This window comes from Corylus avellana, chromosome ca4, assembly GCF_901000735.1.
Source record: "Corylus avellana chromosome ca4, CavTom2PMs-1.0".
Taxonomy (NCBI): Eukaryota; Viridiplantae; Streptophyta; class Magnoliopsida; order Fagales; family Betulaceae; genus Corylus; species Corylus avellana.
Genome location: NC_081544.1, coordinates 19,080,804 through 19,108,214, shown reverse-complemented (window position 1 = coordinate 19,108,214; position 27,411 = coordinate 19,080,804). Strand labels below are relative to the sequence as shown.

The 27,411-nt window shown below is 36.2% G+C and overlaps 3 protein-coding genes across 6 annotated transcripts; 2 read left to right on the top strand and 1 right to left on the bottom strand.

Annotated features, from left to right (window-relative positions):
• The first annotated feature begins 278 nt into the window (after positions 1-278).
• LOC132178606 (uncharacterized) lies at positions 279-6,312 on the top strand. Of its 2 annotated transcripts, XM_059591065.1 has the most exons (3): positions 279-757; positions 4,703-4,810; positions 5,311-6,312. In XM_059591065.1, the coding sequence occupies exons 1-3, from the start codon at positions 527-529 to the stop codon at positions 5,446-5,448; spliced, it is 477 nt and encodes a 158-aa protein (XP_059447048.1). In that variant the 5' UTR covers positions 279-526; the 3' UTR covers positions 5,449-6,312. The 2 variants fall into 2 exon arrangements, with proteins under 2 accessions (XP_059447048.1, XP_059447049.1); XM_059591066.1 differs by lacking the exon at positions 5,311-6,312 and having other exon boundaries at positions 289-757; positions 4,703-5,129.
• Positions 6,313-8,740: 2,428 nt separating this feature from the next.
• LOC132177298 (F-box protein SKIP28) lies at positions 8,741-11,474 on the top strand. The gene is made up of 2 exons (XM_059589560.1): positions 8,741-9,297; positions 10,728-11,474. The coding sequence occupies exons 1-2, from the start codon at positions 8,887-8,889 to the stop codon at positions 11,316-11,318; spliced, it is 1,002 nt and encodes a 333-aa protein (XP_059445543.1). The 5' UTR covers positions 8,741-8,886; the 3' UTR covers positions 11,319-11,474.
• Positions 11,475-11,949: 475 nt separating this feature from the next.
• On the bottom strand, positions 11,950-23,066 carry LOC132177297 (glucan endo-1,3-beta-glucosidase 3-like). Of its 3 annotated transcripts, none has more exons than XM_059589558.1 (4): positions 22,782-23,066; positions 13,653-14,974; positions 13,222-13,249; positions 11,950-12,422 (listed from the first exon to the last, which is right to left on the bottom strand). In XM_059589558.1, exons 2-4 carry the CDS (start codon positions 14,863-14,865, stop codon positions 12,263-12,265), a joined length of 1,401 nt encoding a protein of 466 aa, XP_059445541.1. In that variant the 5' UTR covers positions 14,866-14,974; positions 22,782-23,066; the 3' UTR covers positions 11,950-12,262. The 3 variants fall into 3 exon arrangements, with proteins under 3 accessions (XP_059445541.1, XP_059445542.1, XP_059445540.1); XM_059589559.1 differs by having other exon boundaries at positions 13,653-14,923; XM_059589557.1 differs by having other exon boundaries at positions 13,653-14,906.
• Between the last annotated feature and the right edge of the window lie 4,345 nt (positions 23,067-27,411).

Below are 27,411 nucleotides of genomic sequence, written 5' to 3'. Positions count from 1 at the left end.
TGACGTATTTTCTTTAACATTCTTAACTGTCATTTGTTACCGTTCTACTAACATGGGACACTTACATTATCAGAATGGATTAAACCAACTCCTCATGATTCTTAAACCAACTCCTTTTTTAGGCCAAGCATTTCGGGTTGTCCGCCGATAATTAATATACTAGTCTTGGACCTTTTCTTGGTCCGCAGCTTCCCACTATTCAAAATAAAACAAGTTTGTCTCCTCTACGGCCTGCGCCTACCCCAACGACCTCGGCCATACGCAAGAACAACAACAAACGCATCGAAAGAAAACAAAACAAAAGTAAAAGAGAAAAACTAACGCAAACATTGCATTCGAGACCTTTGTTCCCTTTCCCAGTCTCCCTCACTCTTTTTTCCCTTGCACAGTGTCCTCTCTTTCTCTTTTTCCCCTTCTCTCACACTTTCTCTCAGGCAATGGAACACTGAAACTGTAGCCTCCGATTAAAGAGAGTAAAGCATTAGTCTCCAAGTGATGAGAGAGTGATCCGGTGAAAGAAAAGGAAATGGAGGGAGCAGAGGAGGAGTTGGAGAGGCGGAGCAAGTTCCTCAGCAGTTTGATACAGAAGAAGAAAGCCACAGAGCAGCAAGAGCAGCATGACAGCCTCAACGTGCGCGTCAGAGCCTCTGACATGCCCTTTCCTTTGCAGAACCGTGCCTTTCGCTGCGCACGTGACCATCTCGACTCCATGCCCGGCAAGCTTGACAGCAAACGAATCGCCCTCGCGCTTAAAAAGGTAAAAGAAATCAGTACTTAACCATTCGGGGTTTGTTTTATTTTTGTAGTTTAAGGTTGTTGTGTTTGTATGGATTGTTACTTGGAGTGATCCGAGTAATGGGTGGTGGTCAAATTTAATGTGCAGTTGATCCTGCTTAATTTTTGTTTGTCTTGGCCCGAGTTGAATGCATCAACTTTTTTCATTTTGCTTTCTGGGATCTGATTTTTCTTTTCTGTAAAATCAGTCAATTTTGATTGTTAATTGGAGTGTTTATGGTATAGGGTATCGAGTAAATATTTTATCCAGGTGGTCCAGCAGATGATTTTTTTTATGTATTTGTAATGGTTCCGATTTCTAGTATTTATTCTTATATTTTGCATGTTATATTGAGCGGATTGACTGAAGTATGTGAAGGTGTAATTGCTTGGTAGTGTCAGATTGAGATGCGAATGTTTCTGTTTCTGTCTTTTCTGATGATCATCTTTAACGTGTCAGTCTAGGCCTACACTTTGTATCTGGATTATTAATTTGGATTCTTTAAGCTTTCCAACAAATTACTGTACGTTTGGTCCAAATGATGAATTGCGTTACCTTGAGCTGAAAATCATATTTTTCTTTTTTTGTATTCATCGCATTGAGTATAAACTTCAATGAATTTTTCTTCACACTTAATTGCAAAGATTTAAGTGCTCCAATTTTTTGGTAGTGCCTACTTTTTAAGTGCGATCTTCACTCTTGGATTCCAAATTTTTTCTCAATTGTAACCCTTATTGAGTAAAGAAACATACACTTGGTCTGACTGTTTGGTGGGATTAAACTGAAAACATATTATATGAAGTCTCTCATGGTAGTATCAACGGTGTTATTTAATCTTTAATAAATTTACTTGGATTCACCAGTTGAATTTAGACAAGAAGGGCGGCTGAGCAATATTATAACTTATAATTTAGGGAAGAGAAATGAGAACAAGGAAGAGATACTCAGAGAATTAAGGTGATTAGATTTATGGCCTACTTCCACACATGCTTTTTCTTGGCTATATCATTCCTTTATATCTTTAATTGTATACAATACTCTATTTATAGAGAAAGAGTCTGAACGTTACAAGTCTTTTCTACTTTTATATTAACAACAATAAATTTAATTTATCATTTGTAATTCTTGTCTCTTGAGTTCTTTAAGTTATTGTAACTCTTATCTCAATAAGATATTGGTCCAATTGCTTAGTTATTTTAGATTTAGCTACCAAAAGAAAGAACACTTCCCTTCTTAAACCTTCTTTGTAATGATCTACATTTGTTGGTCTAATGGATCTCGTTGATTTCAAGTTGGTCATGTTCGAGAGAATAAGCTTCATCCAGCCACTTAAAAAGGTTAATAATAGTTAGGCTGTATTGATTACCATGGCATGAAGTCTAGCCGAATGAACAACTGGTTTGCTTCTAATTAGACACTTCATATGGGATTATCAACACTATAGTTTTGTTTTGCCAACAAGGCAAAGGACTTTGTTTGCATCAAGACGGCACCTAGATATAGAACAAGAGCAAGAGAGAGAGATAAATGTGCTGCCATAGGTGGTAAAAGATTGTAAAGATCTATTCTTTTTTGTCGTTCCTTTGGACTAGATAAGTGTAAAAGTTGGTCCAAGATGAGGTTTAGTGTTTCAATGTTAAGATAAAGAAAATTAACAAGAATCATCACGGCTTGGGTTTGAGTACCTTAATACACTATTGATTTAGCTGATACATTATTCTAGCTTGTAGTTACTGAAGCTACTGACACTGGCTGGGCCTTGTGCTAGATTTTCTGTAGTTGTGAGATTGTGCCTGTTATATTTGTGTTGGCTTAGGCTCTTGTTATCTCTCTGCCTCTAGCTTGATGATACTTGCATTAAGAATTATACCCTCTGTCAGTTCTATTAGATTTACTTGTTTTCTCATACTTCCTCTTCTCCATAGTTTCCTTTTGAATCTCCTAATCAATAAATGTTTCCTCTTTTATTTTTTTTGTTTTCTGTAAAAAGATATATTCTTGAATGCAATGATTACATTCTTCACACTATCAAATCCCTTTCAGATTTTTTCTATTGAAGTTTTAATGCCGCAGTCCCGTAGCTGGTCCTGTTTATCCTCCACTCATCATAAACTTTATCATTACTCTCTTTGTATCTCTAACACATCCACACCCACACGTCACATTCACCATAATCTTCATCATTACTTTCTGTTTTTACTATTCAAGCTGTTAAATTGCCAGTATTAGTAAAGTTTTGGAAGATAGAATTCAAACAAGTTGTGTGGTCAAGCTCTAAAATTCAAGTTCAGCTTACAGTTGGTTGTTACTGTGTGGTGCTAGTGCTTGGCTTGAGAGAAGAAAAAAGCGTTGCATCATTTACTGCTTGTGTAAAATGCATAATTTTTTTTTTTTCTTTTTAGTTAATGCAGACCTGAATGTAGGATTCGAGATACCAAGTACATCTCTATCATCCTGCCGGCCTTATTATCGTCAAATGTATAATTGGCACACCACTCATGACATGTTTAAGAAAAGAAACTCATTCTCACTTTTAATGATATTTCGATTAAAATAAATAAAGAAAGAAAGAAACTCAATCTCAGGTTATTCCTAGTTTATAGGCTTAAACTTGATTTTGCTTGATATCTAGTAATACAGTGACCTACATGTGCTATGCTGACAGCTGTTGCTATCTTTGTTTTTCTTCAATATACATATTCAATCTGGAGCTGGTTTCTTGTTCATGAATGTGTAAGTAGTTGAAATTATTTTTCTTACTATTGTTAGGGAGTAATATAAGATGTATATGCTCTCTAACTAATCAGGCTTGGCTTTTTAACAAAAGCTGATCCATTTGTCTAGTTTTATATTCTCTTATCCCATTGAATGAGATGGACCTTTACTCAAGCGACATTGGTGAGCTTATAAGTTAGATCAGGCTTGCTTAGACAAGGTAACCTTTAACTGGATTCTAGCTAAGTATGCTTATTCATAACGGTACTGGTTGCACCAGAATTGTCCTCCGTAAATATTAGCGATCTACCATTCAAGCTTAATGGTTGATGATTTACATTTTCCTGCAGCAGAGTAATCTGTAATATATTTTTGGGTTTAGTAGACAATAGTTGAGGTTCTTTTTCTTTTAGTACTTTTCAGTATGGCCTTAATCGGAGCAGCAAGGGCACGTGATATCTTGATTTAAAAGAGATAGGCTAAGATTATGTAACTAGTCATTTTATTTGTTTTCAATCCTTGCTAAATAGACCAATCGGAATGACCAGGGTATTGCAGACAACACTTCATCTTAGCCAAAAGGCTGAGAAAGCTACATGGCAATAAATATATTTTTGGGTTAACTACATTTACCTCCTCCTAATTACCATCCTTTTTGCAATGTCCCCCAATATTTCAATTTTTGCAATGTCCTTCTCAATCTACAGTTGCAACTTGCAATTTCTCCCTTCTATGACCCAACATGAGGTCATGGAAGGGGGACATTGCAAAAATTGAAACTTGGGGAACAGTGGAAAAATAATGGTAGTTAGAGGAGGGGTAAATATAGTTCTCCCTATAATTTTTTAAGTTACTACCTACCAACATGGAATGCAGTGGAGATAATAATGCTATTAGACAGTATGATTATGCAACAGAATACTGATGTTTATGGTAATATAAGCTGAATAAAATTTGAATTTATACCTCTCTAGAGCAGCTTATATGGCTTATTGGTATTGAGAAGAATCCTCACTGGAACAGGGAGAGTCCTCTATACTAAGGCTGACTTTTATGAATCCAATATGACTACTGGAAAAATGCTGCCAGTTCTTTTGAAAAATGAAAAATAAAAATGCTATAGAATTCTTTAGACTTGATTTTTGCCATTTTTTTTTTCTTTTAAATTTTTGTATGCAGAAAGCTGAGGATATTTTTTTATTTACTTGACAGGAATTTGATTCATCATATGGTCCAGCTTGGCACTGCATTGTGGGAACTAGCTTTGGCTCCTATGTCACACATTCCACAGGGGGCTTCTTGTATTTTTCAATTGACAAGGTTTACATCCTTCTCTTCAAGACTGCTGTTGAGCCTTTAGATCATTGATTTGCCTTCACAATTTGAAATCTATCCAACTCTGGGCTTTATGAAATTAAATACTTCCTCTGTCAATTTATCTGTAAAATGTAGACTTCCAAATTCATAAACATCTGTACGTTGTGCTTCTGTATTGATGACTCTCCTTATATTAAGTGCATAAAAGAGTGAGAGTTTGTGGTGTTAAGTTGCAGAATATCCTTATGGTCAATGCACTACAGAGTAAATGTTGCATTTTTTTAAGGCATGACTAATAAGCAACTCTCTTTGTGACTGGATACTCTCTCTCCCTATATATGTATTTGTGTGTGTAGAAGTTTGTATGTTTTTATGTTGGCGATTTTCTCTAGAGAATAAAACTTGTTTAGGATTAAAACGAAGATAATTAACATATCACTACTCTAAGTTTAGAGTCAATATCTAATCACTGCATCGGTTCTCAATTTTTGCTGGCAAAGCAGTGTTGGAGACTACTTCGGAACCCTGAGTCTTTGGCTGCCAAGATTCTAAAGGTAAAATGCTACTCCCCCATGATTCTATCAGTATGCCCTATATGTGGATTAGAGGCGGAGACTATGGGGCATATATTGTGGAGTTGATGGCAAGAGATGCATGAAGCATGTGTGGAAGGAAACTACAAAAGGGTTGTGCAGTAAATGATGAATTTATTCATGTTGTGGAAGTTTTGCAAAATAAGTTCGAAGATGATGATATTGAACTCATGGCTTTAGTGGCAAGAAATTTGTGGTTTAGGAACTCTATGATCTTAGGGGGGTTGTTTGGCCAACCTGCTCAACTTGTGAGAAAAGCGTTGAAATCCCTAGATGCTTTCAAAAATGGTAACACAAAGATGCAAGATAAAAGAGAAAGTGGTAATTCTTTGACTCAAAAGTGGTCAATGTCTAACGTTTTGTGAAGGTCGACGGGGATGCAGCCATGGACAAGAACAAAAGGAAGATGGGCCTTAGTGTGAATGTGATAGACCATGGGGAGGAGGTTTTGGCGATGTTGATAGCCCCCTAGACAACATCATTGATCTGACTGTTGCCGAAGTTATAGAATCTGGAACTAAAAGGAAATACTCTCTGCGTTATACAGACACTGAAAAAGGAAGAAAACAGTTAGTGCAGATATGACAACCAAGTGATTGACGATGCCAAAATTATGCTGAATAGTTTACAAACTTGGAAAGTGAATCATGTCAGAAGGGAGGCAAATGGAGTAGCTCATAGACTAGCTAAAGAAGCGCTTTTTCTTATAGACGAACAAGTTCATATGGAGGAACTCCCATTATATTATTGACATTGTAGAAGGTGGAATCATTCCAAGTCTCGAGGGAGATGTTCCTACTGCGCCCTACTTCACTTTTTGTTTTTTTCTTTATTGTTTTATAGGGATAAATAATCGTGATTTTGTATGACTTGTTTGGGAATTAATGAAAAATATGATAGAATGATCTAATTGAAAATCGCCAAAAATTCTTATAACCGATTGCAAAATTAGAACCCGAATGACTGATTTCATGTTATAGCTCTAAACTCAAGATAGTGATGTTTCTGTTGAAATAATAGTAATATACTAAATTACTAATTGTTGGGGAGAGAAATATGGGAGTCAAACAAGAGTAAAAGTCTATTTGGAATTGCGATTTTAGTACGTGCGATTTTAAAATTTATGTTTTTAAAATTTGCATTTTTGAAATCGCTACTTTTTAAAATAGCAAAAGCTTTTGGTAAAACATGTTAAAAAGTATTATTTTTTATCAAATATTTATTATACAAAATCATTATTTTTGTTTAAATTCGCGTTTTTTCAAGTAAGTACCCCATAGCCTACTTATAGAAATCACCACACAGATTATTCTTATGAAATTGCAATTTCAAACGCACCCTCAGTTAATATACATATTAGGACACAACTTCTAGCTCAAAAGTCTAAACTAATGGGCTTGGATCCACTTAGGTATATTAACAGCTATTTTATTTTATATTTTTTCAATATAAGGCACAAACCTTACAAGTGCATGCACAACCACTAATAATAAATTAATCAAAGAAAGGCAGACTTAAATAAAGTAAGAAATATTGATTGATATGGCAATTCCCTTTGAGAAGAACTGCCCCCTTGTGCCCGGACAAGTATCCTCTCCAGTTCAAGAGAGGATCCGGTCCTTTATATCAACAAGAACAAAATTGTAAAGAAAATGACAATTTTACTCTTGTGATATAAAAGACCGGGTACTTTTGTCTTGTGCACTGAGTTTGCCAGTGTACTCTCCTAAAGAGAAACCCCATTTACTCAAATTACAAGAAAATGTTTGTGCAAGCACGGAGAGAATAATATAATTGATGAAGATGGAAAGCAAAAGCCTAACTTATGGATGAAGAGTCTTACTAGATTTCACATATTTAATTTAATGGTGTATATATATTATCATATAGTAAATATATTATCAAGTCATTTAAAATTTTAAAATGATGTCACACTATGTAAGCTATTAAATGCAATAAAGGACTATGAAATGTAAGTGCTTAGTGCTTAACCATTTCCAGCACTTCTCTGCACTCTTTTAAAGGTAAGTTTTTTTTGTTTTTTTTTTACATGTCCGCATAAGAGGGGGTGGGAGATTCAAACTAGTGACCTTCGCTTTATTAAGCATGGTCCTAGCTGATTGAGTTACCTCTTTGAAACTTTAAAGGTCAAGTTGAACGAGGTTAAAGGAAATAATGAATTACAAAGAGGTTAAAGAGGTTAAGAAAAAGAATAATACTAGAAATTACATCTTATTTCACAATTTTAAAGTGACATTTCTAACCAATCTTTAATTTTTTTTTTTTTTTTTTTAACAACGATCGATCCAAAAATTGGTTGGAAATATCACACAAGCTTTGTAAAATAACTATGGGATTAAAATGTAGTTTCTAGTATTACTCAATAAAAGAAAGACAAACAAGAAATTTACAAAAAGTAAATATCAAGACTTTTTTTCTTAACAATTATTAATCCAATTGTTGGTTAGAACCGTCATTGTAGGATACTTGTGAAATAAAAATGTTGTATTTTACATTTTTTTATCAAAATAGAAGGAAACAATTCTCAACTAATGCCCATATACTGATCGGACATCAAGTTAGAATGGATTGCCTACTACATCTTTCAATTCTAGAATTTAGCCATTGGAAAGTTTACACCTAACTTTCATTAGCATGCAGTCCATTTGGACGGTAGGCAATCCCATTGTAATCCATGTTAAAACTTGCTTAAATTTAGCATTAGCAATCTTAATTTGCTTGCGAGACAAGAAGACAACCTTGTCAAAATTTTACATGCCAAACTGATTTGGATTTTCAATAATTTGATGGCCTAATTACTAGCAATTTGGACAGTAACTATGAGAGTTTTTATAGGCCCACCTACATAGACGAGTTGCCTGAGTTTTGTTAGGCTTCATAAGGACTCTCTCACATTTGTTAGAATATCCATCCCGAGTAATACTAGAAAGACTCCTTGTGTCCTTCTAAATGTAATGTCTTTTAAAATTTTGATCATCTCAAAATTAATGACGATTTTAAAAGTCACGTTATATTTTAGAGAACACAGGAATGACTCTAGTCTTCCTTTTAGCCTTATGGCCTGTTTGGGTGTGCACTTGAGAAATCTAAAAGTCCGTTTAACACTCAAAAAGTTCGTTTGAAGAAAAAAAAAAAAAAATACCAGTTTGGTAAAAAAAATTGAAAGCGCTTTTTAAGGGTCTAAAAAGCCTAAAAATAGCCAAATCGCACTTTTGGCAAAAGCTTAAAAATTGAAATTTTGCCACAACATTTTTTGACTTAAAATATCTATTTCTTAAACACAATCTCGAACATGTTATTTCCCATTTGGTCTCGCAACTTGCATACCAACCTTGAAAACCAAGTTGTGTAAATATCGAGGTTCTTCTAGTACTCTTTGTTGCATTCTTCTTCTTCAAGCTATCCCTCTCTCTTTCAAATCATACTTGTTTTCAGGAATTTAATACCATTTCTCAAATACCGGACATGGAAATTTCACATGTTGTGGGGGACAAAGAACATGAAGCCGTGGACGAGTTGACTCAGAAGGTACCAACTCTGCCGCCTTCGTCAAATTTCTGTATGAGTTCCGAAAAGGTTAACGCAGGGCCGCCGCATGAGGGCTTCTTCCTGGTTTTAGCTTACCTTCCTTTATTTGAGCTTCTTGCCATAACTGAAGTTTGCGTGTCACTAAGAGATGCAGTGCAAAAGGATGTGCTGCCATGGCTGAATATCGTAGTTGAAAGGCCTTTGAACTTGAGACTGAATGATGAGATTCTGATGAAGATCACCTCCAAGGCGATTGGTAGGATGAAAACTTTGGCTCTCATCAACTGTATCAAGATTTCGGATGATGGGCTTCAGTGGGTTGTAGACAGAAATCCTCATATCAACAAGGTATGAATATCTGCTATATGTTTCTTCTGTTCCTTCTCCAATCAAATTTGCCTGCAAAAGCTTCAGTTCTAGTGTTCTCTTTTTTCTTTTTCTGCTTTAATTGGACGAAATAGTTTATAGGAGATGAAAGTAGATAAGGTATGTCTGGTGCAATGCAACTGCACACTTAATGGTTGTCTTCTTTTGAAAACAATCCTAAAATAAAATGGCAGCTAGCATCATGTGCTTGGGAGCCCCTGGGGTCTGCTACGTGGACAGAGCCCTGTTTGGCTGTTCACAGCAATCAGCTAGATTCAGTTCACCGGTCAATAGTAAGCTATAATCACATCATTTGATCATTTAAGATGCTTTAAAACTTCTCAACTACCAAATATGCAAAGCCACGTTAACTGAGTTTTGGGATCAATCACAGCCAATAATTAAAGATCGAGTTGAATGATTTTTATTTATTTTTTATGAGCCTTTTCTGTTGGGACTGCTTTGGTTGTAATATTTAGAGCACCTTTGATACACGGAATGGTCTTTCCTTTAAGAATAGGACTAAATAGGAATGGAATGACCATTCATATTCATTTGTTTGGTGACACATATGCTCTCACTCGGAACTAAACCAAATTTCTTTAAATATACAATATATTTTGTGAGGATGGTCGGCCACCCTAACAAAACACTAAGGGTAGGCAAGAGGAATTGAGATCTCCTCCAATTGAGGAGAAATTAGAAATTCTCTAATTGTTAGTCGTGGCCTTTCATTTTAAATCCAATAGTTTATAAAATGTCAGTTACTTTTGTATAACAGAGGCATTAAATGCTGGCTTTTGTTTTACTGTGATTTAAATGATTTTATAGACCATTGAATTTAAAATAAAAGACCACGATTAACAATTGGAGAATCTCCAATTGCTCCCCAATTAGAGGGGATCCTGATCCAAACAAGAGCACCCCCAATGAGCCGCAACCATTGAGAGCTTTCGTCTTAGAAATGAGGTCAGAATGAGCATCTTCCATGTTGGAAAGGTTTTGAGAGGACCTGAAGGGTAGATGGTGGGTTAGGAGGGCTAGGATGGATCTTTGAGAATATAGAGGGCGGAGACAAAGGTCTCGTGGCAGCTCAACAGAGAGAATTAGGATCCTCTCCATTTCATTTGAACTGGATAATATCCGGTTAATTATATTGAATGAGTATTTTTATTCACTCAAAAAGTAAAAATACAAAAATACTCTTCTAATATAACTAACTGAATATTATCCAGTTCAAATGAACTGAAGAGGATCTTGTTCCGAGGGAGAGAGTTTGCCCATTACTTTTCTAATTATCATTTTATGAAGATCAAAGAGTCGACAGATATATTTAGCAACAAGCCTTCTATTGCCAAAGCAGGAGCAAACAAAGTTTAACTGCAATATTGCTTTTTTGCATTCTGATTCAGCTATACATACCAGCATGCACTGGCTTAACACCTGAGGGAGTCATTAGAGCAGTCAAGACATTATCCGAACGTCATCACAGCTTAAAGAGCCTGAGGATAAATGGTATCTACAACATAAAGAAAGAAAACCTACAAACAATTCTCTCTTATCTGCAAATGAACCTGTCTCAGCAGCAGCAGCAGAGAAAGCAGCAACCTACTACCCTCTATCATCACAGGAACTTCCCAATTTTCAGAAATGAAGATAGTGATCCCATGCTTGATGTGGATATCTGCCCGAAGTGCAACAACGTAAGAGCGGTTTATGAGTGTGTAAGAGAAACCTGCAAAAGGAAGAGGGAGCGGCTATCAACCGTTTGTAGAGGCTGCAACCTTTGCATTCCAAGGTGTGAAGAGTGCGGCGAATGCATGGGATCTGATGAACTGGAAGAAACTGCTTGTGGAGACAACTTGTGTTCAGAGTGCTGGCTGCAGCTTCCCAAATGTAATTTTTGCAACAGGCCGTATTGCAACCAACATAGCAATCGGCAGTACAGGAATTCCAGCTCTACTGGTTTTGTTTGTGATGTTTGTCATATATCCTACAGTTAGGAACTTGGGTGACGATGTAATTTACTTTTTATGGCTTCTTAAGAGTTGTTTCAATGAATTCATAATATGTTGAAGTTGAATAACAATTCAAAGTCTTTTCTTTCATTTCAATTGCTTCGGTGTTCTTTTGAATCAACAAAGTTATTGATGCCATTACTTCTGATATTCCTTTTACGAAACAAGTTTGAAAAAATGCCTTATTCCTGAAATTCTGGTAAGAATCTAACATGTCTATAGTAGATTTGCTGCTTGTTTGTTTGATGTTTTCTTCCTATATGCTCCCAGAATCACTTGCAATACAAAATTTTCCCCCAAAAACACATTAAAACAAAAAGGGGTAAACTCAAAAAGAAAGGAAAGAAAGAAAAGATACAAAAAAATTTTAAAAAGAACGGAATTATAACTAAAGGATCCTTTACATCCTTCCAGCCAGAACTACAAATTGGCTGATTACAAATTTGGCCACCCAGCATTAGGTCATGGTGCCCATGCCTCCGGAAGGATTTGGCTTAGGTGCTGGAAAAAGAAAAACTACAGGAAATTTCCATTAGTGTTTTTTTACAGCACTGAAGCCAAATCCTCCTTGAAAAGCCACTTCAGAATCATCTTACAACCACATTGTCCAGAAACAAAAAAAATATCCCAATTTGAGGGACCAAATGAACATCATTAAACCAGGGTTTCAAATGGGTTCGTCACAAATCAGGGTTCAAAGAATACAACAATGGTGGATGGTGGGTTTGTACAAAATCCAATAGACAACTCACCATCAAACTACTTGCCGGCTATGTATGCGTTACACCTTGCCACACCCCTTCAAATCCTCTTCCAGAGGAACAAAACTGGGTATGCTGCATTTTTTTTTAACAGATGCAAACGCGCATTTCTCGAACAAATCCAACATTTGTCCAAAAGAAAACATCGCGAACAAACGATTGCAGTTTTCAGAATAAAACTGAAGTACTCAAAAGTAAAACACCTACGATCACAGAGCTTGTGAAAGAACCACCACCATGGAAATAGAGTGAGAGGCAGCCAGAACTCGTGGAATTTGACGATGGAGCCAGTGATGTACCATTTACGACTGTGCCATTTCTTCCAGCACTACATTCACAAAACAGAGAAAATTCAGTAGGCTACATGGCCATAATATGAAACTTATTTCATAGTGTGGTTAAAATACATGTGGGAACATGCTCATTGGAGATGATATGCATCGATGGCGGATGGAGGGAGGAACAAAAATTGGAAAACCCTCTTTCCCTTCTCTAAAAAAAAAAATGAGTATGATCCCAAAAATTTGTACAAGCCAAACACTTTAATATCTTCAAAAAAAAAATTTTAAAAAAAAAAAAAGGACCCCTTCACCTTCCATGGCCCTCTTTTAAAAAAATTGAAAACCCTCTGCCTTCTCTACAAATATGAAATACCCCATTTGACTCTCCCAAAATTCAAAGCCCCACCACTTCTCTATCTCCTTAAAAGTCTAATAACCCCTTTATTCTCTCCAAAAATTTGAAAATAACAATAAAAACCCTTGACCTTTCTTAAAAATCTGAGAAAAATTATATTTTGAGTTTTTTCTCCTTCAAAACATGAATAAAATATTTAAACTTTTTTTAAACCAAAAAAAAAAAAAAAAAAATTATAATTCAAAAGATTTTTTTTTTTCTTCCCAAAAGCCAGAACATGTGAGTCTCTCCATACTTCCCTCACCTCACTTTTCTCCCCTCTTTCCTTTCTTTTTTCCCACAACTTCGAAGCTTTCTCCCAAATCTCCTCCCTCCTCACAACAATATTTGGTCCCCAAGTAAAAATTCTAGACTCCGCCACTGATAAGCATGTTGAGTGATAAACAAAGTGGTCACTAGCACATACAATCATATAGTTAGATACTTCATACCTTCCTGGAAATCTACAAGAACCATGACCTGCAAGAATCGGCAACAAAACGAACATTAGTAATTCTAAGGTGCTACGAAAGGGCCAAAAACAATTTAACCAGAAGAAAAGGCTTCCTTTGATTTATAGCAAGTCAGTAAACTGCATCACACACACACACACATTCTTTTCAGACTTTCAAGAAAAACAATTAATTTTGTGAGAACAGTTCAATAATCAAGCTATGAAAAATCTTATCAGTTGCTTGTGCCCTTTACACCAAGTAAACCAATATTTTCAACATGCCCTTTGACTGTTTCTTGTTGTGGTTAGCTTTCCTTCTTGTATACACACTCTCTACCAAGTTTATTAGCTCATATAAATGCTCGCAAATTAACCCATCTCCGCAGTAAAAGACATAATAGCAAATATAACCAAGTCATAATTCCATACTTGGATCTGTTGTAGTGACGGTAGCTACCCCTTTAAAATCACAGGTCCCAGAAGATTTAGCCATCTGCTGAAAGTATGCATTGAAAGCATATGTTGAATGTGACACCACATTATCAGGTTCATAACATGGTTGCCCCTGCAACAAAGGCGAGCAGTCCACCTTCCCTGGTCCACAAGCCCAATCTAGTGCTGCCTGTAGCATCTTTGGATCAGAACCACTCTTTGCAACACAGAAGGTTTGGTTTGTGGTGTCATTGGCCAAAACAGTCCCCGCACCAGTCAAGTGCAAGATATAAACCGGCACTCCATTAGCATTGAAAAGCCCCCAGTTCTTTTCAGAGACTGACCCAGGTCTCAAATCCTCATTATAAAGCTCATAAATGTACGTACTAACTGCAATCCCAGGATGCTTAGGTGTCCCTGTGTTGTTAAGCACGTGTTTGATCAAGTTACTGTTGTAAGTGTTAGCATTTTCAAGAGTTGCATCTGGCTCAGATGAGTCACCCTTGGAGGGCCAGCCTGACTCGGTGACTACAATGGGGACATTAGTGACATTCAGATAGGACATTGCAAAATAAGCTGCATCAACAACAGCATCAAAGACATTGGTGTAATGCAGGAGCGTATTAGCATCTACAGCTTCCTTGTTGGGAGGAAGGGGGCGGAATAGCGCATAGTCCAATGGGATCACTCCATTGGATTGCATGTAATCATAATATGGATATACATTAAGCATAAGGTATGATCCTGTAGACTGCAAAAATTTGAGCAAGGGAACCATTACTGGATCCCATGAGCGGTTAAAGAAGGCTTGTGAAGGTGGGAAGGAGTCAAGGATAATGGAAGAAGAGTGTGGAGTGGAGACTTTGATTTGGTGATCAAGATTAGAAGCAACAAGGGCAGAGTTGATGAACTTTAATGCGGAGACTAGGACTGGAGCAGCATTTGGCAGGGCTGTTAAAACTTCAGATCCAACAGCTATCGCTGTAATGTTGGTGGCAGGAACATGGGCTATGACATTGCGAGCAATCCAGTTGGCTGCTGTGGCATTGGACTGACCAATCCCAAGGAGCTGGTCATTTGGAACAGAAACAGTCACCTGAATGCCTGAATTGGCAAGTGCAAGTAGCATGGCTCGATCCGCATCATAGAGCCTAATATGTCGAATATTCTGAGCTTTAAGAAGGGCCACCACCTGAGTTGGGCTTGGCATGTCAGAGAGGTCCGTACCAATATTTACTCCAAGGAAGGCATCTGCAAAATGCAACCCACTGGTGCAGGTTTAGACCCTTACATTGTCCATGGAAAGCAGCATGTCCAATCTTCATAAGAGCATAACAGTATCAACGACAGTAAGACACTTGAAGTATGATACTCGGGCAGCAAACCATAATGAGATGTTACACACACTCTCATTTCCATACTCCCAAATACATAATTCCTGATGTGGCAATGAAAATCGCCAACGTCAAGGAGTATGCATTCAGGAGTATGAAAATGAGAGTGTGTAGCATTTCTCAACCATAATTAATGTGAACAAACAATCTTAGGCACGAGAAAAAGTCGAAGCGCAATAAACATGTATGCATTATGCAGAGAAGAGGAATAATTAACCTAATTATGAAGAAAACTTCTAATATACCAATTGGTCTTCGGATGATATAGACTTGAAACTTTAAGCCACTAACAATAATCAGATATACCAAATGATCTTCACCCATTCACAAACTACATGACCAATCAACAAGCAGATGAGTGCCAACTTTCAAGAGCAAAGACAAATTATATACCAATAGAAGATTTTCGATATTGTTCTACAATCAAACAAAACCTGTCTATAAATAACCCTGGATGACGCATAGTTAATACTTTAAAGCTACTTACAGTCCAATCAGGTTTACGTTTTCCATTTCTACTTTCATTATGTTTCCTACTTGCATTAGAATTCTAGTTCTAGGTTCTATTTCCGTGGACTTCCAGTAGTATAAACAAAGAGGTAGCTTGTTATCTCTTTTAGTACTAGTAGTTCACTTAGTAATAGGAGTTCTATTTGCCTCAGTTGTTTAATTCTAGTAGTGGACATCTTGTAAGGCTATAAAAGCCTGTGACTTGAAGAATAAAGTAATCAGAGAAGTTAATTATCAACTGTAGTAATTGTTTTGGGAGGTTTGGGGTTTCTCAAACTATCCTAATTATCCGTTACGTGTTTGAAAAATTAGGCATGTAACAGGAAACCCAAATGACCATATACCATTCACATAGATTTTAACCAATCAACAAGCAGATTTAGTCTGCTAAGTTTCAACAATAAAGACGATAATATACCAGCCAGTATATGCAAAATATATTAATTTAGATATTAAATTTGCTTTTTGATACATATATCTACCTTATGCAGGACAAATAATTACAAAATACATTGTAAAAGTAGGAGCAAGTAGGGGAAAAGAGAGGAGAAATAAGCTAAAAGAGGGGAAGAGAGAAAGAAAGCTAAAAGGGTGAGCAAAGAGAGAAAGAAGAAGCTATGGGGGAAGACAGAGGGAAGCGAGGGGAAAGAGACGGAGAGAGAATAACCAATTCATCATTTTTTTATTCAATCAAGTCTGCCTTTATTGGAGTACAAAAGACACTTAAATAGACTAATGACTAAACCCTAGGCAGCACCCATTTATTGAATTACATAAATACCTTTGACTCAATCCGGATCATTCTCTCCTGATTAGAGACAACTTAATCGAGTTTTGAAATATTGAAATATGGAAAATATATCAAAACACTGTGGGTCCTTTTGTGAGAAATTTTTAAATGTGTGGTGTGTATTAGTATTTGTGGTGTGAGCATTGAGATTTTCTTGTGTGCATCAATGTGTATTGTATTAATGCGTTAGTGATTCAATTAAAGTGGTCTTTATTTTCGGTGCTCCATCTCTTATTCAACATAGTGATGCACAGATGACCAATTTTTCTCAGTAGTTTATTCTCACATAATTTGTATGAGTTGTTTAGTATTGCTCTTTGTAAGGACGCTTTGATGGCAAATAGTGTGCAGTTTTATGATGATATTCTTTATTGGAATATTTATTTTATTGGAAAAGTGTATGATTGGGAGGTGGAGACAGTCACTTCGTTCTTTAGTCTTTTGTACTCTTCCAGGTTGAGATGAGGTGGCGGGGATAAAAGCTTTTGGATCCCTTCCAAAAGGCGGACTTTCAAGGTTGGATCTTTTTATCATACACATTAACACCCACCCCGGTTCGCGGCTGCAATTTCATTTCCTTGGAAAAGCATTTGACAAAAATAAGGCTTCTTCAAGAGTGGCGTTCTTTGTGTGAACAATGGCGCATTAGAGAAAATCTTAACTTTGGATAACCCAAGGTAAAAAGGCACTTCATACTAAGGGATTGGTGCTACATGTGCTAGAAGAGCACGGAGACCATAGACCATCTTCCACTCCACTGCTTTGAGCTTTGTGGGTATTGATTTACTGTCTTTCTGGTTTAGAATGGGTCATGCCCCAAAGAGTAGTGGTGTTGTTGGAACCGAGACAAGGAAATGAAATGCTTAATTAGTCAAACTCGAAAAAAGAGTGCACCTAATTAAAATTTTCAAATTCAAATTAACTTTTATTGAGATTGATTTATTACATCACATTAAGCATCAAGGAGCCAACCTCTAGGCATCTAAATTACAATGGTTTCCACACTAAATACACTGGAAGTATACAAAAGAAACTACCTAGTTAGCAAGGGCAAAACGAACAAGGAAATCACTAAAACTAATTAACAGAGGAGACACATATGCCGCCATCCATAAATAAAAAGTTTCATAGAACAAAGGTGAAATTTCCCCCAATGTCCTCTCTCTGTTCTCAAAGAATCTATCATCCCTTTCCTTCCATACACACCTGAAGAAGTAAGCATGCACCATTTTCCACACGGCAGCACTCCAAGGCCTACTGAAGGACCACCGACAATTAAGTAGATCAACACTTCTACACATAACCCAGGACAACCCAAAACAACAACAAAAATGGCACTCTAAATGGTGGAAGCCACATCACAATGGAGAAGAAGGTAATCCACCGACTCCCCATTCCTCTTGCATATACAACATCTATCCATCACGATGATGTGCCTCCTCCTAAGATTATCAAAGGCGAGGATATTTCCTAAAGCAGCCGACCATACAAAGATTGCTAACCTCAAAGGAGCCTATATCCGCCAAACACTCCTCCAGGGGAAGTGGCTCCCTACAGGAGAAACCAACAAGCAAAAGTAGGATTTGACCTTGAACAAAACTTTCATGGAAGAACCCCACAGCAACTAACTTGCACATCCTCTTCTCGCTCTAATTGAATGCAACACCCGGTTAAAAAAAGGCAAAGACATCCACCTCCCAATCTTGCGCTACTCTAGCAAAGCTCACATTCCACTAGTAGGAACCGCCCAGGAACTCCAAAAGCTATTATAGCTATTATGTTTAAATCTCTTTATGTTTGGGTGGCGGCTAACACCAATTCTCGCTTTTTTGTCTCTAGAATTTGGATTTTATGGATTTGTGTTCTTCTACTTTTCCCTAGTTATGGGTCTCTATTGTATATTTCCTGTGTACTTGAATTGGTGCTACATATGCAAGAAGAGTAGGGAGATCATAGACCATCTTTTGCTCCACTGTGAAGTGCTATAAGTTTTGTGGGTATCAATTTACCGTCTCCCTTCCTCTCCCTAAGTTTCCATTAGTGTTTCATCATCAGCAAAGGTAGTTCCTTTTAATGGGGAAGTCAAGCTGGTTGTCAGTTCAAGCCAAGTCTTCTAGGTTTGTGTTTAAGTCAGGGTGCTCCCTTTTACGGGTTCATGAGAGATGTAGGGTTTGTGCAATCTTGTTGATGGCAACTGTGGAAGCTTTGTTTTAGGCGAAGGACTCGATGGGGTTCGCAAAATCTCCTAGAGTGGGAAATACTGCATTCATAGCCCAACAAGGTTCGAATGCCCATGGTAGATTATCGGCAATTGTAGAGGGTGGAGGAGATGGCCGAAGAGGCTTTGTCGTCATCCCAAAAGGGAAAAATGGTAGGGGAAGGAGAGGTTTCATGGTTGAAATGTGAAAGTTGTTGGGATCTTGGTTGAAATGTGAAAGTTGTTGGGATCTTGCACATAAAATGTGTAGAGGAAAGAACAATCCCAGTGATTTTTGCTTCAAGATAAACAAGGCTACATTTAAAATTAAATATACAAGTTCATGATAACTACATTCGAATTCGGCCTCTCCTAGGCATGTAGGGTTATATAACTCTGTTTGAAATTCTTCTTACATGTTGAATGATGAAGAACACGTTCTTGATGTTCTTAATTCAACCTTCAAATCTTCTCTTTATGACTGAATATGACTATGAGTGTGAACTTACAAAACTATTCTCAATTCTAGAGAATAGCTAGAAGCATAAACAAAATTTTTCTCTCTTGAATATTTCTCACAACTCTCTCAATTGTATTTTTCAATTATGCCTTTTGCTTCTATAGGGTCCCCTATTTATAAATTTGGATTTACTTGGAGAGGTGGGAAAAGAGCATTCTAGAATCCAAGTAGAACTAGGATTACTAGCCAATTATCTCCCCATGTGCCTCCTAGGCTAGCTCATGCATAGCCCTTTCCCAGATGCCTAATGCTTGGGCTTGGGTTTTATCCCATTGGCCCAATGCTTTTTTAAATCTTCTTAAACAGGTGTTGGATGTGCAAGAGGAATGGGGAGACGGTGGACCACCTTCTTCTTCATTGTGAGGTGGCCTATGCTTTGTGGTGCGCTTTTTTTGGGCGGTTTGGGTTGTCTTGGGTGATGCAGAGACGGGTTTCTGATTTGCTCGCCTGTTGGTGGACTTCGAGAAGGAGGGGGAGTGCTGCTGTTTGGAAAATGGTGCCTACTTGTTTCTTTTGGTGTCTTTGGAGGAAGAGAAACAATAGGTGTTTTGAGGATGTGAAAGGATCTTTGGAAGACTTATTATCTTATTGTTTCCACACTTTGTATCTTTGGACTGTAGCGTATGTCTTCCCGGTGTCAATTAGTTATGATGACTTCCTTGTTCGCTTTTCACTATCTAGTTAGGTGATCCTATTGTATACTCCCAATGTACTTTGAGGCGCATTTATGCTTTCAATAAATCTGGCTATTACTTATCAAAAAAAAAAAATCTTCTTAAGCCTTTAGGAATTAAATACATGAGCTCACAGCTCTTTTAATTGCTTAACCTTTGGGAATTAAATCTCTGACCCCAATGCTCTTTTAATTCCAAAACCCAATCAACTCCAACTAATAGTAAGCCACATAGGAGTTAAAATCGGCCCATGTTTTATAAAATAAAACAACCTAAATAAATAAATACATAATTGAAGCTCAAAACAAATAGTCAATTTACATCAGCTCAAAGAGAGACCTAAAGAAAAAAAAAAAATTAGTTCCAATAGGTCTATGTCATCCATGGCTTGTCACACGACACTATTAATCACAATTGATTCCACTAAACAAATGTGATTACACTCTAATATGTATTTTTGATTTAATCAATTGATCCCCGTGACATACTTATTTATTACATATTACCCCTCCATGAAATCATTATATAGTCGAATCAAAGTTCATACACTGCCACTTTATTCACAAAGTACCTGATTTAATAACATGATTATCACTTTGAACCTTGTGAGACTCCATCTCACCTTGTACATATAAGTTTCAATAAATCTCACCGAAACACTCAAAACTGAGCTTTGGAATAATCATTCTTATTAAATCTAAAACAATGGGAATATTCCTTATCACTTTGTTCCAGACAAAGGAATTTGATTTCTTCTTGAAAATAGTGTTCCCACAATGCTACATGCGCTCACCCATTGCACGGAAATGTTGACCGTAAAAATATTTCACTCATAGATACATCAAAGTGACCTACACTTTACATTTGAGTTCATGATCTTCTCAGAATTTAGAGTAACTGTTATAAGCCATCGTGCACGTAAATCATTATTTAAGATAGTGCTAAAAGAATGATGACTCATGTGGTTTGTTCGATGCATGGCACTACTTCGCTCCTACACCAACATATCAACCCGAAAGCCCACTTACTTGTCCTAATCAAGACAAATCGTTGAGGTTGGCATATTATAGTCTAGATTGATTTCTCAGTTCCATTTACGACTACGAACAATCTTTTATATAAGTTACAAGAGCCTATGACTATGATCTTCTATGTGATAATTCATTTACTCACACCACCACAGTCAAATACAATGTAACTTAGGAACCTTACATATATATAATATGAAAATATTCAAACATATATATCCATGAAAAAACATTAATGTATATGCCCAATGTTCAATAATAATTTAGGGAATAAACAATATCATTCAACCAATTGGAGTTTTGCACACCAGAGTCCCAACAAAAGTTTCTCAAGCACTTTCAATCGTCGCACGACGGTGGTCGCAAAGCGAAGATGGTCAAGTCATTACACAATGGTACCCCTCCGACTGGCATGGGTGTTTCCTCATCAATGTTAGAAGTTCAACTAGGTCCATTGGCTTGTCTTACGCAAAGGTTGTGACTGGTTCGGGGTGGGCCATGGCAAACATCTCGAGGAGCAAAGTGGTTCCCAGGACATCAAAATTGAAGGTGTGAATGGTTCAAGGACAAGATACACATGCGAATGGGAAAACGGATTTTCATGTTTTCCCATCAACAAGATCAGGGTGGTAAGTGGCTCAAAGGGTTGACATGGGTGTTTGTCTTCATCTATGCAACATTTGGAGGACGCTAGGATCAATTAGAGGGGAGATCGACCATGGCAATGCTTTGAGCGTTCCTTTTTTCAATTTACTCTTTTTTCTCGTCCTTGATTTATTGAGTGGTTTCTCTTGTATACTCCCTGACTACTTGAGTTGCACCCCTTAGTCATGTATTGATCTTCCTTCACTAATAAAGAAAAAGTAATTTTGCACCTCAAAAGCCAAAAGAATTTTACATTAATATTTTAATTTTTAAATATAAAAATTTATTATATTATAATTTTAAAAATAAAAGGTTTCATTTTAGCATTTTGCCATCAACCACAATTTTCATTGAGCCACCTCGACCAACCCCTCCAACATGTTATCTTCCTAAAATGAGAATGACAATACTACCCTTTTTGAGTGAGAACAAGTCTCCAATTCGTATAATACTTGGGATGTTTTGGTCCCACAACATCTTCTAGAATGTAGTACAAATGAGCTGTCACGCAACAAGGTCGATTCGCTTTAAAGAGGGTTGAGGACAGATTGGAGATTTTCGGAAAAAAAGGGAAGATTTTCTACAGATACCCTTTGTTTTGGTCAAGAGAAAGAAACATAGCCATTTATGAGATCCGTGTACTCTCACTGTCTCCCCAACCCCTCCCCCCACGCCCGGCTCAAACACAAATACCCACTCTATTGTCTTCTTCTAATGAACAAATCAATGGCTTTTAATATTAATATCAAATAAAATAAACTAACAAAAATACTTGGTATATTGAAAAACCTCATTCAAACTACAACCTGCAAAGCTCTTTTTTTGTTCAAATCACTCACTAATTATCAATACTTGGACAAAGAATATAGTCACAGGAAAAGCGGAAAGGGGGTATTTTACATCACGACGATTGAATCAATGTGGCATACAAAAAAAAAAGAAAAAAAAAAAAAAACTAATCTACCAAAAGCATTCGCAATAATTCGTTGATGATTAAAGACTATGGAACAAAAATGGTGTAATATTCAAAAAAGAGGCACACCAACAAAGAATGCAACTCGAAGAAGAAAATGAAGGTTCATTAGCAGGCATTCACTCAACACGGGGAGAGACAAGAAGAAGATCTATGTAAAACAGGATTTGGGAATTAGAGGCAATCGTTTCATATCAAATATAAGTAAATAAAACGAACTAACTATAAGTGAGCAGACATTAATCAGAAACAAGAGCTCAGTTTCAGAAGAGATAAGGCACACCCAGAAGGAACACTAACAAAAAGACAAAGTAAAACATAAAGAGGACAGAAACAACCCCCCCCTAAAAAAAATCCAAGCACTCAGAAGCAAATATAGGAAAAAGGAAGCTCACCTTCATCAGCAGAAACCACAGAGACTGCTAGAAGGAAAAAAAGCAACAGGGTAGCCATCGATACTCTCCAGTGTGGACTCCTCAACCCTCCAAAACCATTCAAACGACTAGAAAGAACAATCCCAAAGAAACCCACAAAAGAGACCTGGTCCCTGGACACAGCCCAAAAAACAAAAAGTATTGGAGAGAGAAGGGAAAGGGTGCTCCTTTTGAGGTATGTGTGAAAGTTGTGGAACCAAGCAGGGATTTTAGCTTAGTTTTAGTTCAGTTTTTAGTTTAGTAGATACTGGAGAGAGAGGGGCTTGAGCTTTTGACGTGGCGAGAGGTTTATCAGCCAGAGATCCGACGGCTGAGATTCAAATGCATGTGCATAGTAATACAGTGAGGAACATCGCAGAATAGAAGTGGTGCGTGGGTCAGGCACTAAACTATGTTTTACGCTGTGAGACAGGTTTTTGTAAGTGAATCCAATGCCGGTCAGAGACCTCAAGAGTCACGATCCACGAGGAGACCAGTGTGGATGACGTGGAAATGCAGCTGGATTCAACGGTCATATTCCGGACATGTTTGTTTTTTTTTATTGAGCGTTTGTTTCTGATTATTTATAGGGTAAAGATCAACAGCACGCGGCGTATTTGAGAAGGCTTAGCCCCGCGAGGGGGAAGGTCCAGTATTTACAAGTTTTGCTGATTGGATGTCAAGAAAGAGCAAGAAAAAAAATATATGGGAAAAAGAAGAATAAATGAAAATGAATTTGCTACAATTAATGAAGAACACAAATTTCCTTCAAATTCATTTGGAAGAAAGTTCTTTCAAATTATTTTAATAAGTGATAAGTGTCGTTCAACATTTTTTAGTTTCTAAAAAATTAATGTTTGAGTTTCTAAATTAGTGAAATAACAATAAATGACTATTAAAACATTAAAAAAAATATGTGAGAAATGACATTTGGCACTTTTTATAGTAAGTTGAATAAAATTTCCTTCAAACCAATTTGGAGGAAATTTTTGTCCATTAATGAATGGTTGATGTTATATATATATATATGAAAAAAAAATTAAAAAAGGAAAAAAATCTAATTTATAAGGATATTTTAAAAAATTTATTTATTCCAAATGTTTATATAAAGCAACTTTTTTTTTAAAGAACCAAAAAAAAAAAACAATTTATGAGAATATTTTTAAAAAATTTTAATTTTTTTTTTTTTAGATTTTAATTTTTTTTTTTTTTACTTTTTGTATTTTTTTTCTAATTTATAAGGATATTTATCTCTTATTGAAGTTTTTTAGGGTTATTTTTGTCTTTTTGCAAACCTTAGGGGGATATTGACACAATAAATAATTTGAGAAGGACATTGACAATTGGGTAATAATTTGAAGACGTATGTATACTTTCTCCAAATTATTCATTATTGTCAATGTCATCTTTTTGTTGTATTATTTCATTATTATTTTTTTTTAACTCTATTTAAAGATTTTCTTTTTTCTTTTTTCTTTTTTTTTTCTTTTTTTTTTTTTGTTGAATTGGGTTACTTATTTGGCATTACTAAATAAAACATTTCTCATAAATGACAATATTTCTAATACATTCAGGAAAAGTTCCACTCCAACTGTAGTCCTCACCAAGAGATAAAGTCATGTTTGCCAAACTATGAGCCGCTCCATTACCTATTTTGTTAACATGATTTACCTTCCATTGCAGGCATCTTCTAAGCAGATCTTTTGCATCATTCCACAGTATTCCATAACTCCTCCAACAGTTTTCCTCCTTCCGCGAAGCCTGGATAACCTCCAACGAGTCGCCCTCTAAGATGACTTTCATAAGTCCCAACCGATTGCATAGATATCTTGTTCATTTATGAGTTTCTCTCCTAAATTATCATTTATATTTTGTTTATTCCTAATAACAAATTTATTTAATGATCCTTTTTAAGATTTAATTAATTTTTCTACTCTTATCTTCTTCTTCTCTTTTAAGTTTTTCATATCCAAATGCATATTTTCTAGTAGATATGTATAATTAAAAATATTTACAAATTAAATCAGCATGATTTATAATAAAACAAATTATATTATGACTAGAATAAAATTAATTTTAAAAATATAATAATAAAACCTGATTTGTCAAATGAACTATTTATAATAAGATTATCTAACACTTTTAATCTGCACAAGAAAAGACAAATTAATGTAAAAAAAAAAAAATTAATTAATTAATTAATGCAAGTGATTGATTGAGTTTTTGGTAACTAACCTTTTTTTTATTACTAATTAGATATAGAATGGTTTTAAGGACTTGAATAATAAGTTGTTGGAAAATAATGAAATTGAAGAAGAAGAGAAAAATAACAATTTGAATAAGACTTGAATAGAGGGAAAAAAAAATGAGAACTTATAAAGAGGAGTTTATAATTGAATAAAATATTTAGAGACTTTTAATCTTCTTAACATTTAAAGTTTTAAACATTGGACTCTGATCATAAACTCATATTTTTGAACGTTGGGTGTGGACAAAAGCAACCCAGTTATCTATTTACTTGAGATGTTTATCATGTACACTCTAACGGTCTATAAATTGAATATCAATACAACGAATCAATATTTCACCAAATTCAAACTTAATTTATTTTCTTTCACATAAGACTAATTTGCATGTTATTGAATTTACAAAATTTTCATTAATGATTGATTCCCTATGTGTAATACACTGAAAAATCCCTGATTTTAAAAGACCAACGATTTACTTAAATGCAACAAAACATTTTCATAAAACACGCTATCCAAAGGTTTTATAAACCAAAAACTTAAACTCCTTATGAGCAACTCCAATCCCTTGAAGTTTTTCAAACAAACCAAGACTTTTACTCTCTGACCGAATGTTCGCTAGGGGGATCACCCGAACGTTTGCCTTAACCTTAGTACATGTGTTTGCTTGGGGGACCACTACAAGCTTTCGTTGACCAGTCTTTGGGCCATTGGGTAATACCAAAACGTACATCCGAACCCTTTGATCAATTGTGTAATAGTACCTGAATGTTCACCCCCAAAGTACTTGAATATTCGTTGACGCTCTGAAAAGTAATTTTAACCTATTATTCACCTTTTCAAAGAAGAGCACATCCCAACCCCTTATATAAACCTCTCTCTTCAACCTTTAGCCCCTCCTCACACCAAAAAACCCTAACCCTAGAGTGATGAGTAATTTTGAAGGAGAAGGAGGAGGCCTTGGTGGATTTTGCCATCATCAAGGTATTTTCTTGTCAATTCCCATAGTCTTCATGTTGTTCTTATTGTTTTCTTAAGTATTACAAATTTTAAAGATGCCTTGACAAGTTCTTGTACCTATTTTCTTACAAAGACCAATAATGTTTTTAAAGAGCTTTAAACTTGCATTTGATTTCTTAAAGTTTGCATGTTAGCATGTTTTGTTACGTTACATGTGTCCATTAGAAGCCTAGCACTAGATGTACCACACCCTAGAAGCATTGAGCCATATTTAGGCTTTTGGCCGAGAGTTTTTATTCTCTAGTCGAATGTAATACCCCGATAAAACACCAATTTTAAAAGGCAAATAATTTACTACAAGGCAACAAAACATTTTCATAAAACATAGTTTTATAACCCAAGGACCTAAACCCCTTATGATTAGCCCAACTCCTTGAGCTCTTTTAAGCAAAACCCAAGACACCCACTCTCTGACCAAACGTATGCTAGGGACCACCCGAACGTATGCTAGGGACCACCCGAACGTACGCTCTTGACCTAAGTGCGAGCGTACACTAGGGGGACCACGAACATTCGTTGACCACTCTTTGGACCATTAAGTAATACTCAAACGTACGCCTGAAGCCTTTTATCTATTGTGTAATAGTACGTAAACATTCACCCCCATAGTACCCGAACATTCGCTGACAACTCTGAAAAGTAATATTAACCCATTCTCCACCTTTTCATAATAGAGCACACCCTAAGCCCATATATAAACCCTTCCCTTCGACCCTCAGCCCCTCCTCACACCAAGAAACCCTAACCTTAGAGTTATGAGTGATTTTGAAGAGAAGGTGGAAGCCTTGGTGGAGTTTTGCTATTATCAAGTTAATTTTTTGACCATTTCCTTTGCCTTCATGTTATTATTACTGCTTTCTTAGTATTACAAGTTTTAAAGATGCTTTGACAAATTCTTATGCTCATTTTCTTACAAGACCAAGAATGATTTTGAAGAGCTCTAAACTCGTATTTGATCTCTTTAAGTTTGCATATTAACAAGTTTTGTGTATTTCATGTGTCCATTAGAAGCCTATGATGAGATTTACCACACCCTAGAAGCATAAAACCATGTTTGGAGCTTCTGGCCGTGAGTTTCCACTCTCTGGCCGAACATATGCCCATAGGATCGAGCGTTTGACCAGAGAGCAGGACGTACGCCCAGTAACCCAAATATGTGAGCTTAAGGTTTCAACTGCCCCTTTCGTTAGATAGAACTTATTGTGTTACTCTGAAAGTTCTCTAATACGGCATATAACGATGTGTCGTATTTCGTTATAGTAGGGATTTGTGATGTCAGAGGACTCAAGCAAGCACACGAGGTAAGTAAACATTTACGACTGTTTTCCTTAAAAACGTGCGATATG

Bases quoted from the DNA above. Each gene is read 5' to 3' on its own strand.
- LOC132177298 (XM_059589560.1), top strand. From the start codon at position 8,887: ATGGAAATTTCACATGTTGTGGGGGACAAAGAACATGAAGCCGTGGAC. The intron at 9,298-10,727 runs GTATGAATATCT...ATTCTGATTCAG, and splicing joins GAAATCCTCATATCAACAAG to CTATACATACCAGCATGCAC.
- LOC132178606 (XM_059591065.1), top strand. From the start codon at position 527: ATGGAGGGAGCAGAGGAGGAGTTGGAGAGGCGGAGCAAGTTCCTCAGC. The intron at 758-4,702 runs GTAAAAGAAATC...TTTACTTGACAG, and splicing joins TCGCCCTCGCGCTTAAAAAG to GAATTTGATTCATCATATGG. The intron at 4,811-5,310 runs GTTTACATCCTT...CTGGCAAAGCAG, and splicing joins TGTATTTTTCAATTGACAAG to TGTTGGAGACTACTTCGGAA.
- LOC132177297 (XM_059589557.1), bottom strand. From the start codon at position 22,839: ATGGCTACCCTGTTGCTTTTTTTCCTTCTAGCAGTCTCTGTGGTTTCT. The intron at 13,250-13,652 runs GTATGGAATTAT...CGATTCTTGCAG, and splicing joins CGTCACTACAACAGATCCAA to GTCATGGTTCTTGTAGATTT. The intron at 12,423-13,221 runs GTATGAAGTATC...TTGTGAATGTAG, and splicing joins TCTTGTAGATTTCCAGGAAG to TGCTGGAAGAAATGGCACAG.